This window comes from Euprymna scolopes, chromosome 41 (assembly GCF_053919585.1).
Source record: "Euprymna scolopes isolate OS-2025 chromosome 41, ASM5391958v1, whole genome shotgun sequence".
NCBI classification, from domain to species: domain Eukaryota; kingdom Metazoa; phylum Mollusca; class Cephalopoda; order Sepiida; family Sepiolidae; genus Euprymna; species Euprymna scolopes.
This window is the reverse complement of record NC_136522.1, coordinates 73,565,602-73,583,084: the sequence shown is the minus strand read 5'-3', so window position 1 is coordinate 73,583,084 and position 17,483 is coordinate 73,565,602. Positions and strand designations below refer to the sequence as shown.

At 31.4% G+C, this 17,483-nt stretch overlaps 1 protein-coding gene across 3 annotated transcripts in view; it reads right to left on the bottom strand.

Annotated features, from left to right (window-relative positions):
* Positions 1–17,483, bottom strand: part of LOC145266631 (arf-GAP with Rho-GAP domain, ANK repeat and PH domain-containing protein 2-like) — a 277,212-nt gene that overhangs the window by 53,564 nt on the left and 206,165 nt on the right. For all 3 annotated transcript variants that reach the window (XM_080122551.1, XM_080122552.1, XM_080122553.1), the window contains 7 exons: positions 14,769–14,836; positions 10,627–10,694; positions 8,386–8,494; positions 6,605–6,691; positions 4,108–4,164; positions 2,648–2,693; positions 662–734 (listed from right to left, as the gene is read on the bottom strand). In XM_080122551.1, coding sequence (XP_079978677.1) covers positions 662–734; positions 2,648–2,693; positions 4,108–4,164; positions 6,605–6,691; positions 8,386–8,494; positions 10,627–10,694; positions 14,769–14,836 — 508 coding nt within the window. The remainder of the gene's footprint in view (positions 1–661; positions 735–2,647; positions 2,694–4,107; positions 4,165–6,604; positions 6,692–8,385; positions 8,495–10,626; positions 10,695–14,768; positions 14,837–17,483) is intronic.

The following is a 17,483-nucleotide window of genomic DNA, read 5'->3' as shown; positions in this document are numbered from 1 at the left end:
AGTTTTGTGTCATTTAGGGACCTCAACAGTGAAGAAGCACAACGAATTCACCAGAGCACATTCCATTATTTGTAAAACACGCACAGAGATACAACACTGCAGCGATGAGACAGGGATTGTGATTTTATTGCTAAGCGGGTTTGTCATGGTTTTGTATGTTGAGGGGACACAAGTGCAAGGAGTTCATTAGAGCACATTCCATTAATATACTTTTTCTTTTTTTTTTTTTTTTTTTATTACATTTTCACCCCAAACAAGGCAAATTGCCACTTTGGTGTAGGGGGCTACTATCAGAGGCAACAACTACTGGAGTACTATGTAGGGATTTTGGCAGCAAGATGTCGGTTCACGTTACACTTGAACTTCTGCACGTCAGTACTGTTGGGGAAGCAGGGACCTGAAATGGAATTCCAAAGTCTTGCGGTTCTGGGGAAGAAACTATTGGAGTAGAAAGATCTTTTACATCTAGGGATCTCTACAGTGTAGGGGTGGGGGTGGGATTTAGCTGCCTGTCAGGTTAGGGTTAGCTTATCTCCTCTAAACATGGTCCAAAACCTTCATGTCCAAGTGGCAATATGCCTTGTTTGAGGCTGAACATGATTATAAAAAAAAAAAAAATATGAAGTTTGAAAGTTGGTCAACAACTAATAAAAATTCTTACCTTCCTGGGAATCCAGCAATGAAGGGGAAGCCATTTTGAATTGTATAGGGACACTGTTCACTATTTATTACGCCTGGAAGATGAAAGAATAATTAAAGATTAAAAATAGATCAATCAAATTTGAAAAGATTAAATATTTGTTTTGTATAGAAATGGTCCTTAATAATGAAGGGGTAAAACAAAAATAAAATAAAATAATGAAATAAAGAAAACGTAGCAAGAAAAAAAGATTTTTAAAAACTGATAAGAAATTGATAGAATGGATCCTTTGTAACAGGTTTGATTAGTAAGGAATTGTTTATTTTTTTTATTTTTTAATGATTCTAGTACTGATAATAAGTCTACAAATATGAATTTCTTGGAGTATTGATTGGTGATAATATCTAGAGCCAAGTTTATAGTTATAATTTCTGCACTATAGATTGCGAAGTTAAACAGAAAATCAATGTAGGTGCATTTCGTCTCAGGAAGCCAATAGACAGCCTGATCTGGTAGCACCAGGTTTGATTAGTAAGGAATTGTTTAGTTTTTTATTTTTTAATAATTCTAGTACTGATAATAAGTCTACAAATATGAATTTCTTGGAGTATTGATTGGTGATAATATCTAGAGCCAAGTTTATAGTTATAATTTCTGCACTATAGATTGTGAAGTTAAACAGAAAATCAATGTAGGTGCATTTCGTCTCAGGAAGCCAATAGACAGCCTGATATGGTAGCACCAGGTTTGATTAGTAAGGAATGTTTAGTTTTGGATTTTTTAATGATTCTGGTACTGATAATGAGTCTACAAATATTATGAACTTCTTGGAGTTCTGATTAGCGATAATTAAGGTTGTGACAACAGCATATTCTTTTCATTGTTTTGACTCTTGAGTATATGTCCGTTAATATCTTAGATGTTTTTATATAGACTGATGTGGTTCTCGGTTGACTGTGTCGGATATATTCTTGAGAGTCAAAAGAATGAAAAGAATATTCTGTCGTCACAGCCCTAGTGATAATATCGAGAGCCAAGTTTATGTCTGTAATTTCTGCATGATTGAAGAGTTCTTTGGTAACCTTTTCTGCTGAACAGCGTTTTCTTAATTAGCGGAACATCCCACTTTGTTTTGATCTTTGGAACCATCCATGTAAATGTGTGTCCAATTTGGGTAAGAATCCAGAATCCATTTTTTTGTTTTTTGTTTTTTTAACTCTCCCATTAGTTTCCTTATTTCATTGTGTAATTTCATAATGTCTTCAGGTTTGATGTTTGACGAATTGGCTTTTGTTGTTTGATTATTTAGTCCGGTGGTATGCCGTATGTTTTTGTTTTTTTTTCAGAGTATCTTGTATTTTCAGCTAGGTTACGATCTCCTTTGAAGGTTATATTTTTCGTATATTTTATTTAAGTAATCTCTTCTTTCTTCCATTTGTAGCATTCTTTTGAGTTTGCACAATGGCCTTTTTGGCAATCTGTATAGGTCTCATTTTCTCCACACTTCGTGCATACTGAAGAGCGTGTGCACCGGTCTCGATAGTGTCTGTACCTTTGGTAGTTTTAGCATCTTAGTGGGTTTGGTATACGGTTCTGTGTTTATTTTTTATACCCTATTTTGATGTTGCTTGGGATTTGATGGGTGTTAAAAGTTAGGATGTAGGCGTTTGTATCAATAGTTTCACTATATCTTTCAAGTTGATTTAGTTATAACTAAGAAAATTAAATTTTACGAATATGCAAGGACTAGGAGTGACTGCCTTGCATTGTAAAGAGAGATAACTCAACAATAATTCAAATTTGTGAAATCAACCTTGTGATGCCCATGATTTCCCATTAATCACTTAAAATCGTTTAAAATTGATTTTCTTTATAAAAACAGAAGTACTTGATCAATTTATGTCAAGGGTACGTACATCATACAGGTTTTTCTTTATTTTCGTTTTTTAATATGAGAATTCTGAATAGCCGCCGAAAAAAAAAAGGAAAATGAAAATGTATACTTACTGATGTTAATTGTTTTTCGTAAATCATAGTTTTCTCCATCTTTATCCTAAAAAAAAAAAATTATAAACTTCAGTAATCAAAACTGATAAATAGTAAGGAGTACTCGTGTTGTATAATAAGGGGACAGGCTGTGAAGAAATCGGAGAGGCAAGTCAAGAACATGATGTGAGGGTCACGTTTCAACCATGACAACATGACAAAGATGTTTTGGTTTTACAAAAAAGAGAGTAGCGGCCGACGCGGTGAGAAACAAGTCTGTCATCTGTCAACACCCCCGCCACGCCACCCAACATCTCTCTCCTCGCTAGTGGAGTCAGTGACAACCGACACCAAAGTGTAAAGAAAGATTGTTGAAAATAAACTCGAATTCTTTTATAAACAGTCGAGTCTTTTAGTTGTTATTCAAAATATACACTCGTCGGTAAACTTGTCCGGCGACCATTTTGTCCACGCAGTTTTATAGACTGAGTTCACACAACGCAACACTCGATTTGTTGGGGGGAGGGGGCTTTGTTGTAGTGTTAGTCTAATGAATACTGAAATTGAATCATTCACTCCTCCTTCAATCCTAGAGGTATTCTTTAATCGTCACACTCTCAGCTGCACAAATATTGGAAAATGGATTAAAATTACAAAATTATTTTGACATGTGATGTAAATGGTATTTATAATGTTTTCTGCATTTTAAATAAGAAAAAGTATGCTTGATTACAAACTGTTGGTGCTAGCTTTAGTGAGTAGTGCAAAAAAAAAAATAGAGAAAAACAATGGGGGGAAAAAAGCAAAAAGACAAAGAAAAAAGGAAAAGGAAACAAGAGGAAAAAGAAAAGGAAAAAGAAAGGAAAAGAGAAAAGGAGGAATCAAAAAGGAAAGAGAAACAGAAAAAAGAAAAAAGAAAAGGACAAGAAAAAACTAAAACAGAAAAAACCAAAGAGGAAAAGGAAAAAGGAAAAAATAGAGAAAAATAAGCAGTAAAAAGAAACAAAAACAAAGAAAAAGAAATAAAAGAGAAAAAAGGAAAAATAAAGGAAAAAAAAAAAAGGAGGAACCAAAAAGGAAAGTAAAAGAAAAAAAGAGAAGGAAAGAGAAAATTAAAAAAAAAAACTTTAAAAACAGAACCACTAAAACATCCACAGAACAGAATTCGAATATAGACTGTTCCAAAGCAGTAGCTGATACCAAAGTATAGTTTTACTTTTCATAATAATCACAACAATGAACCTCGGACAATTTCTTGACAGAGAAGAACACCACCTTATGCAGCTGATTTCACTCCATGCAACTTTTTTATCTTCTTCAAACACTCTAGGACTTGTTTTCATCGTGTAAAGATTAAGAGGGTAATAACAACTTAACTGAGGAGCATCCAAGAAGAATCCTTATAGACGTGTGCCATAGTTTATTGTTTGAAATCAAAACACATCGTTTGAAACACATGCAAATTATCGAGGTTTACATACCTTTGTAAAGATTCGCAATTCTTTTCCATAAATTCGCAACCAAATTCGAGACCATTCCTGATAAAAGAAAATAATGAACTTAATACCTAGCAACAACAACAATATATATATATATATATATATATATATATATATATATATATATATATATAATTGTCTCTACATAAGCAGTAGTTTGTTGCTACACAGTCATGAGCATGTTTCGGTCTACCAGTATTTACTAACCCGACGGACCTCATCAGGCAACAACCCTTATTTTCTTTTCCGTCTTCGAAAATAAGGGTTGTTGCCTGATGAGGTTCCTAGTTAGTAAATACTGGTAGACCGAAACATGCTCATGACTGTGTAGCAACAAACTACTGCTTATGTAAAGACAAATGTAAACTGCTCTACTTCTGTATTGAGCACTTGTATGAACCTCGTTATATTTCACTGGTTACCATACCTTTGGAAAATAGCAACCTCAAATTATATATATATATATATATATATATATATATAAAATATTTCTTCTGGAAATATATAATTTCAATTTACAATTTAAAAATATTTGTAAAATTAAAGCACATAAATATTAGTATTAACAAACTCTGGGCCAAGATCACAGCGTAGTACCTGTTCTGATGCTACATTTCACCTTTTATGTCCTCAGTGGAGGAGAATTTTCTGACAAGACAATTGTTATTTTTGTTCCTATTCAGAGTGCCCCTTCATGGGGAGCTGGATTTTCTCCATGTTAAAAACCAACCTTGTGTCTAACATTTACAATAGAATCCCGGGATACAGCATTAAAAATTAGTAACAAAATACAGTATGTAATACACATGTATTTGATTAAATAACATTATAAATAACACAATAAGGCGGGGCAAATACCATAACCAGAGGCCAGAAAAACATTGTATTCCACATCGTAACCTGAAAAAAACGCATCTTAGGGCCACGTATTCCAGGGTTCTAATGTGTATGACAATCCCAACCTGATGAAAAAAAGCTCAATATTCAATATAGAGCAATAGTATAAGAACAATTGGATTTAAATTCTGTAAATTAAATTTTACAACAAATTATTTTTCAATTTTTAAAATACAAAAATCTGATGACGTTATTTTCACAAAGTTTCGGTCGATGTAACCTCCGACCTTCTTCAGGTGTATCTTGTCGAACTCGAGAATTTGGATGGAATTTTGAGCGGAACACTTTATTTACTTCACGTGAGGTAAATAAAGGGTTCCGTTTGAAGTTCCATCCAAATTTGTGAGTTCGACAGAAAGATTCAGGAGTTTGACAAGATACACCTAAAGAAGGACGGAAGTAACATCGACCAAAGTATTATGAAAAATCACTCAAGATGAGAACAGTAGTCCGATGAATCCAAATAATACGAAAAATCTGGATATCGATCTTTTTACAACTGTATCATATGCGTGCAACTTTTCTCTTGATTATTCTTTGAACCTGGACCTTTGGAGTGTTTTTTTATGGGGGTGGGGGGGAGAGATATCCTTTCAACATTTTTTTGGAAAAAAATCTGATGACGTTATTTTCACAAAGTTTCGGTCGATGTAACCTCCGACCTTCTTCAGGTGTATCTTGTAAGCTTTTCTTTTTTTTTTTTTTTTTTAAATCCTTTCAAATTTACCTTTTAAGATTTTGTCAAATTTTCGTACATGTATGATTTATCCGAAAATTTTAGTATTCAATTTATGTGCGGATTATCAAAATTTATACACTACATATGAATTTCATTTTGCTAAATACGTTTTCCCGAGGATATGAGCCATTTATTGAAACATACCAATCCGTGCCATTTGAAATAGAAGTAACCAGCCAAATCAATCAACCTAGATGCAGCAAAACACTTCTTTTTTTTTTTCTTTTTTTTTTTTTACAAAGGAGTCCCCACTTATCAAGGCCTAGAGGCCACTCGAGGATAAGGGTTAATGAGTGTACAGTAGTCAATGGGAAAATATAGCAATCGTTAGTCGTGGAAATTTGGTAATTGGATTACTTAAGAGAAACGGCTCATCAAGAACTTGTTTACATTGGACTTAAAGATGGCCATATTGTAGTCAGTTGGAAAGCAGGAAAACGGTTGGTTGATTGTTTTTGTTTTACGGCATATCAACCCTTTTCAGGCTATTTAATGCCAAATCCAGTTATTTCGAAGAAAAACTTTAATAGAATTTTTTTTTTTTCAAGTCGGTTTCTATTTAACCCATAGTTGTAACCCTAACAGATACTACCACTCTGGGTCAGATTGGACCTGGGAGCAATGGCAATTAAAGGGTGGCTCCACACTCCACAAAGCCCGCAAGCTGGGGCCTCACCATCGGATATAGTTTAAGGTCATATCCAAGACCAGGAAAACGGAACAGAGTTTCACAGGCATGCAGTTCTAAGAAAGAAGCTTATCTCATATTTTAGAAAATGGAGCCATGGTGTTAGTTGAAGTATAATAAGGTATATTTAATTATATTTTTTTTTACAAACATACCATTCCGTGCCATTTGAAATAGAAGTAACCAGCTAAATCAAAATCATTTTCGCCCATCATGCTCATCACCTGCGACGGACAGAACACCTAAAACGAAAAAGAAAAAATGAAAGAAACAGAAATACAGACACTTGATCAATTTACATGATTTTTGGTGTACGATATTTTCTTACTGTCGCAGGTATGTACATCAAACAGAATTTTCTTTCTTTTCTTGCTACTTGTACAGTTTAATCAAGACATTAAAAAATGAAAATATCGAAAAAAGGTTATATTTTACGTATCTGTTTTGGACTTAAGATCTCCGAAAAATAAAATCATTTAATTTGATCGAGTATTTTTTATTTTACAGCAGAAAAACACGTTTTTATGAAGGCGCGTTGAAGTCAGCCATTACAAAATTTTTTGGACACGCCATGGGGAGATAACTCCAGTTAAAGCGCCGACACTCCCTCCCCATCTTTATTACTAGCTTTTCTTCCTGAAAATCGAACCTTTTGCTCGGTATCATAAATTGTTTTTTCATTGTAAAACAAAAACTATTTGATGAAATTAAGTGAAATTTGTTTTCAGAGAACTTCAGGCTATAACGAGTACGTACAATATAATTTTTTTTCAATATTTTCATTTTTTAATGTCTTGACTAAACTGTATAAGCGCCCTTTTTTTTTTTTTTATAAACATAGGGAGAATTCTGGACATGGACCGTTTTTGGATATTGTGAAAAATATCCATCAGTCAAGAACATAATTTTTGGCACATCTTCATTATTGCAGTAAAATGTGAAAGTCACATGAATTAATTTTCAATAAAAAAAAAAAAAAAAAAAGGTATTTAATTGTAACAAATTAATTTTCAATTAAAAAACAAAAAAAAAACAAGCGGTATTTACTTAATTGTCACATAAATTAATTTTCAATAAAAACAAACAAAAAAACAAGCCGTATTTACTTGTCTCAAATTAATTTTCAATAAAAAAAAAAAAAAAAACAAGCGGTATTTACTTGTCACAATTAGATAAATATTACTGCATTATTTATATTTATGTACTTTGACGAATCCAGGATTGTTACATCCGCCATTAATTGTGCCAAGACGGACATCAGTTACTTCCCCTGAATGTTGCTTCTTTATACATGAACTTGAAATTCTTCGAAAACTATTTTCATCAATATTTAATTTCGTATTTTATCACTTTTCATAATTTTTCGATATATGACGTTAAATGGGCTGGTAACCAGCAAAACAAAATAAACCAAATACAATACGCAAAAGTCCAGCTAGAATTCGTCACTGACAATTTTCTCTCTCAACTTCCAGCACGTCTCTCCCCACTGTCTCTGCCAACAGACATTTTATCAGAAAACTGACCCCATTCCATTTGCATACATGTGCAGTGGAAGATGAGATCTTGTGAGATTCCATGAGACTACACCTTATAAATCCATGGCTGCCATCTTTAATTTCTCTTTCTCTCAGATCCCATCCGAAGGTAAGTTGTATGACTGCACGACACACACACATACGGGGCACTTTCCTCTTTGATTATTACCTTCAAATCTACACTATGTTACTAAATTCAACTCTACAATATTTTGTCACTTTTCATAATTTTTGGATATGTTACTAAATTCCACATCACAATTCAGTAGATACCATTGGTTTTACTTAAAATTCAATATTTGTGATGCTCAAATTTCAATCTTATAATGAAGAAGCACCAAATGTTTTTTTTTCTTTTTTCTAAATAAATTTTGTCACTGAAAGAATTGCAAACTTACTTTGGCAAGAGCTTGCATCCAAGATGTCTGTTCGGGTAAAGACTCTACAGCAAATTGATAAATTCTATAATTGCTTTGCGTTGTACTTAACTCAAACGAACAAGGATACCTGCAAATAAAAAAATTGTGTCAGAATTTTGGAGATGTGGATCCATAATGTGTTTTTTCGGACTACTGTTCTCATCTTGGATGTTATTCTCACGTCCGCCATTCTTGTCAGACAAAACCCTATACAGATTACAGACCTCAACACGATATGAAGAATGTTGGAAGTTACATTGGCTGAAACATTACAACTAATAATCCAACCAATTCCAATTAGTAAGCCGATAAAAATTAAAAATATTAAATGAAAAAATGTTTTTGTTCAAACTTGGAATATTACGTTTTAAAAAAGAATCTTAATTAAAATACATATGAGGTAATTAATTAAAATACGTATGAGGTGCGTTCAATAAGTTTCCAGACATTTTTTGTACACGCATTTAAAATTGTTGTAAACTTTTGAAAATTGAGTAGATTAGGGTTACACATTGCAGATTAAAGAAATCTTATTTTTTTATTTGAGTATCCTATCGAACAATAAATTCATGTAAAGTATAATTTACAGTCTCAAATTGTGTTCATATATATATATATATATAAAAAAAATTTTAGTCATTCAATAAATTTAAAAAATTTTTAAAAATTCAATAAATTTAAAAAAATTTTTAATTTATTGAATGACTAAAATTTGATTTATTTGTTCTATCTTGTATATCGAGCAATTTTTATTTAGATGGGATTGTACTTATAGAATATTACTGGCAATAATATTTTGTAAGACTTATAATCACAGGTTTCCATACCAGTTTATTGTTAGATAATTTTATTCTGAAGTGTGTGTGTGTGTGTGTGTGTGTGTGTGTATATATATATATATTACATTTTTTGATAGCATGAATAGGTTAGGCAAATTAACCTGGAACAGGAAACTAGATCCAATATTCAGAACATTATTCTTGTGATTAAGGGAGGTGGTGTTTGATCAACACAGTTGGGGAGCTATGCTTTAATATACTGTTTTGTTTTTAAATCCCAAAAAGTGAACAACTGATGATCCCTGAAATAACATTAGGACTATTATCGCAAGTTGATACAGCGATTGCCGGTGATTAAATGACTTCCTGACTAGTTTTTCAAACGAATGATAAAAAAATAAAAAAATTAAATAATTTTTTTTATATAGTTTTAAAGGTTAAAAAAAACTATAAAGACTATATATATATATATGTTTTGAAAATATATATGGCAATTAAGCTACACAGAATTTTCGACATTTCATCCTTGCAAAAACAAAGAAACAGGTGCACATGCTCATTGCTTACAATAAATGGGTGTGTGAGTTACTAAGAATCTGATTGGTTGATTAGCAAACCCAGTACCATGGGGTGGGGATATATAAAAATGTGAAGCAACATCAATTCAATGCAATAGCCTGACGAATCCTCACGAGGATGAAACGTGGAAAATTCTGTGTAGCTTAATTGCCATATGTATTTTTAAAACTTACTACCTAGCTCTACTTGTTACATAAGAAGGGCTGCTTCTTACATACATGAGAAAGGGACAGCCCTTCTTATATAACATATTTTTTTTTTTTTTTTTTTTACGTAGGCATCACCACTTATCAAGGCCCAGAGGTCACTCGAGGATAAGGGTTAAAACGTGTACAGTAGTCAATTAGACAATATAGCAATTGTCAGTAATGGAAATTCAGTAAATTTGTTAACTTAAGGGGCACGGCTTATCAAGAACTTGTTTACATTGGACTTGAAGACAACCATATTGTAGTCAGCTGGAAAGCAGGAAAACAAAAGACAGTTCCACAGGCGTGCAGTTCTAAGAAAGAATCTTTGTTCATGGAATCTACGTTAGGTTTAGACACAGATAAAGTGTGTGTGGGGAGGGAGGATTATTGATAGTGTTTTCAGCTAGATGAGTATTTCTTGTGAAAATTTGGCAAGGGGGGGGGGGACCATAGATTCAAGCTCAGTACATATGTCGAAGTAAATACTGAAAATAGATACATAAAATAATGATAATATATAGTATTTTGAAATACAATGATCTACTATTGCAACTCGTTTTGATATATAATAATGATATAGATACATAAAATAATAATATATACTATTTTGATAAATAAAAAAAATATAGGTGCAATAAATAAAACATGTAAAAAAAAAAAAAATTACTTACTTATCCATTACTGTGGCTTGGATCACTAGCATTGTCGTATTTTCTATACTTCCTTTTGCAACTGTATTCTGTTTGTTTGTTTTTTTTTTTCAATAAATAAAAAAAAAAGGAGGTTTTAAAAATTTTTATATAAACTGACAAATGAGATTAATTTTCTACAAAAATTCTGATTTTTATTCAGAAATGTAAAGTAAAGCTGCACACTAAATAGAAATTAAAAAAAAAAAAAAAAAAAAAATTGGGGCCTAGGTGTTTCCAAGTCCGTAAGAGATGAACTCACAAACACAAGGTGCCTTTTATATATTACTATTACTATATCTGTTATTCATATATATATGATATATATATCATTCAAACACTTAACCATATATTCAAACACTACCATGTTTGAATATATGGTTATGTGTTAGTTTTACTTATTTAGAACTGCTTTAAAGCTTTACCGCTAACTTATTTTGCGACCAAATTTCAAATTTTCCTTAATTAAAACAAAAATTATGATAAAATTACTGGTGTTCAAACGTTCTCAGAATTAGTAAGGAACATGAGAGATGGTTTCTTCTGATTGGCTGTTGGTTACCATAGCAACTTTTTCTTAGTCAACATCTTCATAAATCATAGCGGGAATGCCGCTCGCATGCCATCTTGGATTATAGAAAGAGAGTTAACAAAAGTGATGCTCTTTGCCATGCTAATAATATTTCATTTATGATGTCGCCAATTAATTCTGTTTCTTCTTTTTTTTTTTTTGTCCCTACTCTGTGTTTATTTACCTAATTACGTCTTTTATTTGATTTTTTTTTTCTTTAGTCAATTTAAGAAGTTCGTCATTTTTTTTTTATGTCTTGTAAACAATGCGTATGATATTGAGCATAAAGAAGAAAATATTTTCAAAGCAAAGCCTGGAAAAATTATTGATTACATAGAAAAATGCGAGCATGAAAAGTAATATAGTTAAGATTAAGCTTACAAAAGTAAAAAGACTAGTTGTTAAAACTGGAAAAGAAAAAAAGATATTCTAGTAAAACATAATAAATTTATAACTTAAAATATTGCCACATTAAGAATTCATATATAATGTTAAATTGAATTGTTTAAAAACTTCTTACTACTGCAATATTTTAAGTTAAAAGTTATAAATTTGTTATATTTTTGTACTAGAGTATCTTTGTCTTTTTCTTTTCTAGTTTTAACAACTCGTCCTTTTAGTTTTCCATGTTTAAATCTTAACCATATTACGTTTCAAGATCGCATTTTTCTATGTAATATATATATATATATATATATATATATACACTTGTGCCCGATATTATTCATACCCCTCGGATCTTTGAGATTTCTATAAGAATATTGCTCAAACCAGAAGGTAGACAATATTAAAGGGATTTCAAACAATAAATCAAGCATGAGCATTTAATTTAAACTCAACAAATAAATAAATTATGCAAGTTTGAAACATTATACAAAGAAAAACAATAATGGCACTAGTTCAAAATTATTCATACCTCTCTTACTAATAGTCAATAGCATGCCCTTTATTCTTAATAACTGCCTGTAACCGTTTGGGATATTTATCAACAAGGTTTTTACAAGCATCAACACTGATTTTTGACCATTCTTCAATGCAGTAGTTCTCCAAATCCCTCAAATTTCTAGGTTTCCGCTTTTTAACCTCAGTTTTCAATATGTGCCAGAGGTTTTCGATAGGGTTCAGGTCGGGACTCTGGCTAGGCCATTCCAAAACATTAATTTGATTATCCTCAAACCATTTCTTGACTATTTTGGCAGTATGTTTTGGATCATTATCCTGTTGAAGGACCCAGTTTGGTCCTAAATGGAGCTTCTCCGCATCCTGTCTAATGTTTTTCTGGAGTATCTCCAAATATTGCTCCTTCTTCATGGTTCCATCTATCTTGACCAAACTACCTGGACCACTAGCCGAAAAGGAGCCCCAAAACATTAGGCTACCACCACCATGTTTCACCGTGGGTATGGTGTTCTTTGGGTTGTAAGCTTCTCCTTTCTTCCTTCAAACGTAAGAAGCATCCATATGGCCAAACAATTCAATTTTTGTTTCGTCAGTCCACAAAATACTTGAGAAAACGGACTCTGGAGAATTCACATGGGTCCTAGCAAACTTTAGACGTGCTGCAAGGTGTTTTCCGGTGTGCAATGGAGTCCTTCTTGGTCTTCTTCCTTTCAGACCATTTTCATGCAGAGTCCTTTGCAATGTTTGCCTTGATATTTTTATGCCAGAAGACTCCAGATTTTCTAAAATGTCCTTATTAGTGGTGGTTGGATTTGCATTAACACTTCTTACAATATTCCTGGTGGCTCTAGCAGACAGTTTCCTTTTCCTTCCTCTACCAATCAAGTTGTTTGTTGTGTGGTGGCTCTGGAATTTTTTGATGATGCTCTGTACTGTTGCTGTAGGGACCTCAAATTTCTTGGAAATTGACTTGTAACCTAAACCATCTTTATGTGAATTCACAATTTTAGTCCTAAGATCATTACTAAGCTCTTTTTTCTTCCCCATTCTAATAATTTTTATTCTTTTATTGGTTTTCAGTTGATATCATTTTAATTTCTGAAAAATGCAAAAAACGAAATGAAATTAATCAAAGGTTGTATAAAAGCATTCAAAATAAGAATCAAACAGAAAACAAACAGTCAGAAACTCGATTAATACTGAAAAAATAAGGGGGTATGATTATTTTTGAACATTGCAGATTTTATAAATAGCTGTATATTTCTTTTATTACAAGTATCCCGAGATTTTAAAATGACGAAAATGATCAGAAGAGGTTTATTAAGAATATGTATCAATATGGACGTAAACAATAAATTCTTACAAAAGTTACACCTAATAAACTCAATTTTCAAGGGGGGTATGAATAATATCGGGCACAAGTGTATATATCGTTTCTTTATATTTGTTCTCTTTCTCTCTCTCTCTCTCTCTATATATATATACACACACATAGTTTCTTGAATATATTTGCTTATATATATATATATATATATATATATGTTTCTTCAATATATAAATATATACAATTTCTTTAACATATGTATTTATAGATAGTTTCTTTAATATATATATATATATATATATATATATATATATATATATATATATTAAAATATAAGTGAGATAAGACACTGATAGAATTCAGATGAAAAATCCTGATAAATATTACATGAAGTAATACTTTCAAGGAGATCCTAGCTAAAAAGGAAAAGCTCAATATTTAAGAATAAAGCAATATATCAGTTTTGTGGTTTAATTTTAAATTCTGAAAAAAATATATATATAGAGACATATATTCGATTTAAGAATTTATTGCTTGACAAAAGGAATATATAGAAAGGGTTATTTTAATTTCCTTAATCCATGGATTTTCAACAATGGCTCATATCATCAGAGGAAATGAAATGCAGTTAGCAAAATGTTCAGCTGCGAATGGACGCTATTTTGCTTTTCAGCACAATTATTGAAATTAGTTTTTTGAGTGGTTGTGGATAATTATCTGGAGAAAATTATACGAAAAGAGAAGTTGATACAACCTGGGTAGTCCATTATCGGAAGGAGTCCAATGTCGTTCGGGGTTATAAATCTGGGTGGGCAGAAAATAGGCCCATGGGAGAAAGTGATATCCCCATATAGGGAAAGCGTACTGCTCCTTATTGATATTTCGAAAAGTATACCAGACAGCCTTATTCGTTGTTGCGTTGGTTGCTTTGGTCCAAATGCTTTCTCGTGTTGATAATATATTAATATATCTATTATATGTAGTTCATCTATCTATATATATTAATGTATCTATTATATATATTTTTAATATAAGTATAACATGGGGCTAAAAGCAGAATTAGAATTTTAAAAGTCATAAGATTAATAAATCTGATTGTAGACATAAGCAAAAAATTGCAGCAAACCTTGGGATTCTACTTTCCATTGTGAACCAAGAGAATGTCAGCAATGGAAATAAGCAAATTTTATGTCCAGTGTTAATTATAATATTGTCATGGCGTAAATTCTTATGGAGATGAAAAAAAGCAGGAACTTTCCGACATTGGCATCGTTTGTTTTCAGGTTATTCCGTTGGCAATATTCAGGTGTTAATTCAAAGGAAATTTACCTTTTTGTCTGCGTAGTAACTGAAATTGCACCGTTCTAAAATGCACCAGCGGCGAAGAAAATCAGAAGCTAAAAGAAAAAAAAACAGAATGGTAAAACGTAAAACTTGCCGATATATTTCTGTATGCGTTATTCATCGATTCAAACAAAAATTTTACTTTATATGATTAATGTTAATTTCAGTGTTATGTTACCAGTAGTTCAAGAATTTTTTAGTTAAGTATTTTCACACATGCATACATCTGTCTTATTTATATAGTCATGATAATGTTTCAATAAAATTTCAGAATCTTAATATAGTAATGTGTTAAGCTGAGTGATCTCCCCTGAAAGTATTAACAGAACAAAATTAAACTAGATAAACTTCAGCAGCAGCCGCAGCCCTGCTGTTTAACCTTATCTAGTCTAAATTAATAAATGTTGAAATTGGGCTAATTTCTCGCATTAAAGTCAAAATGCCCTATTATAAGTTAATTCAATTTAATTCAATCTTACCGGATAGAAGCGTCATCTTTTTTATATACAGCTTTATGCATACACAATACTAGTTAAGCTAATTAATTTGCATATTGGTTTAAAAGAGAACATTTTATTAATCATTAATTAGTTGTTACTATTTTTTTAGTACAATGATTTTTTTTTTATTATAATATAGTTTTGTTTCTCAACATTTTTTTCATTTCTTTTTTTATGATTACATTTAAGATAAACTTAAACTGAAATTATCAAAATGTTTATCGTTACAAAATGCTTATTATTTTTAAAATTAATAGAAATCCAATGTTTCGGATCGCAGTTAAAAAATCAGACTCTTACAGGGTTTTTATTTTCAAATAAATATTTATTTAAAATTTCTAATTTTCAGCTTATACAAAATCCTTCCTCAGGAGGGTTTAGATAATACTTCTTTTTTTTTTTTTTTCTTACTGGTCATTATAGCGTTCAGCACAGTTTCTAGCTGTCAAAGGTAGAGGTTGTATGCACATGTTAAAATTAATAGAAATCCACTGTTTTATTATTCTTTATAATTATTTCAAATCGTGAATATTGTGACGTGATAAATATTAATTTAAAGAGTTTGGTTTGGTTATTTTGTTTTACGGCATATCAACCTCTTTTCAGGTTATTTATAGCTGAATCCAGTAAATTTGGAAAAAAGTTTTTTATTTTTCAAGTTTTTTATATATTCAAATATTTATTCATGGTGTTTGGTTTGGTTTGTTTTTTTTTCAAGAGGAAAATTGTTGTTATTAATTTGGGTTTTGCAGAACATGATTGCGTTTTAGAAAGGGAATGAAAAAAACAATATCAATGAAAGGAGTTGTGTCTAAAGACTATGACAATGCAGTTTGTGGGAAACACTGTAGTAAAAAAGTAATGACAATACTAAAGGAATTTTCAATTATATCAGGTTATTGCATAAGTTCCCGTTGTTTCATAAAAATTTTCTGTTGTAAAACATGTTTTGATATTTGGCAAAGTGTCATATATCATTAAAAAGCACGTATTCTGTTCTACAAAAAAAATAGTTGTCGTTTTTTTGCTCATAATTTTTTCTTGATTTTCAGAACTGTCAAATGGATTGTCAAGTAGATAAAAAAAATCACATTTTTCACACCTTCTTTTCGCCTTTAATCGAGGTTAAAAAAGCGAATGAAGTGACCAAGGATATTTGTGCCATATATGGAGAAAATGATATAGCTGAGAGAACTGTTCAAGATTGGTTTACAAGATTCTAACAGTAATTTTGATCTCAATGACGCTCCTCGTTCCGGAAGAATAATCAAGGTAGCCGAAGACCACCTAAGAGTTCTTTTGAAGGAAGATGGCCATCAGACATGTAGAAAATTAGGTGAATAGATGAAGTGTGATTTTGCGACAATTTCACCCCACCTTCAGTTGATTGGATTCACAGAAAAACTTGGAGCTTGGGTCCCACACAAACTTACTTTTGCTATTAAAATTCTTTGATTTTCTTTAAAAAAAAAAAAAAAAAAAAAAAAGGAGGGGGGGGGGCTTATGCAACAACGTAATAGTATATTTGTCATTACTTGATCAATTTACAAAAGTTTCGGAATACGATATTTTCGATTCGTCATGGGCATGCAGATTTTCATTTATTTTATGGGGAATTCTGGGCAATTCAGCGAGCAGGATATTTCTTGCTAGTATTTCTTTTGAAATTACAAGACTCCATCTTTATTTAGATTTGCACTTACAAAGTGCCTCCAATAAGCTTTCAGACGTTTTTGTACAGGCATTGAAAATTGTCGTAGACTCTTGAAAATTCAGTATCTTATTGCTACACATCTTATGAGATGACTGACTAATTTTTATGATTTCATGTTCAAATGAACAGCAAGAAATTGGAATACACCCTATTAAAGCCTGATTGCCACAGCTGATGAATTTTAAAAAATGCATTCTGGACATGAGGACATTTAAGAACGATATGCAATAAAAATGTTTTAAACAACTGTATTGCAGCCAGAGGAGATTACTTTGGAGGGGACTAGAGTTTCATATGTACTATCAATAAAAAAATCTGAAAACTTATTGAAGTCACCTTGTATTTTGAAAAACAAAAATAAAGAAAACTCTTTATGGTATATCTACTCGTCATGTGATGAAAATGTTATCTTCCAAAAATAGCGAAAATTGATCAAGTAGTTTTTTTTATTTTATTGAAGAAAATCAAATTTTACGATTTTTAAGT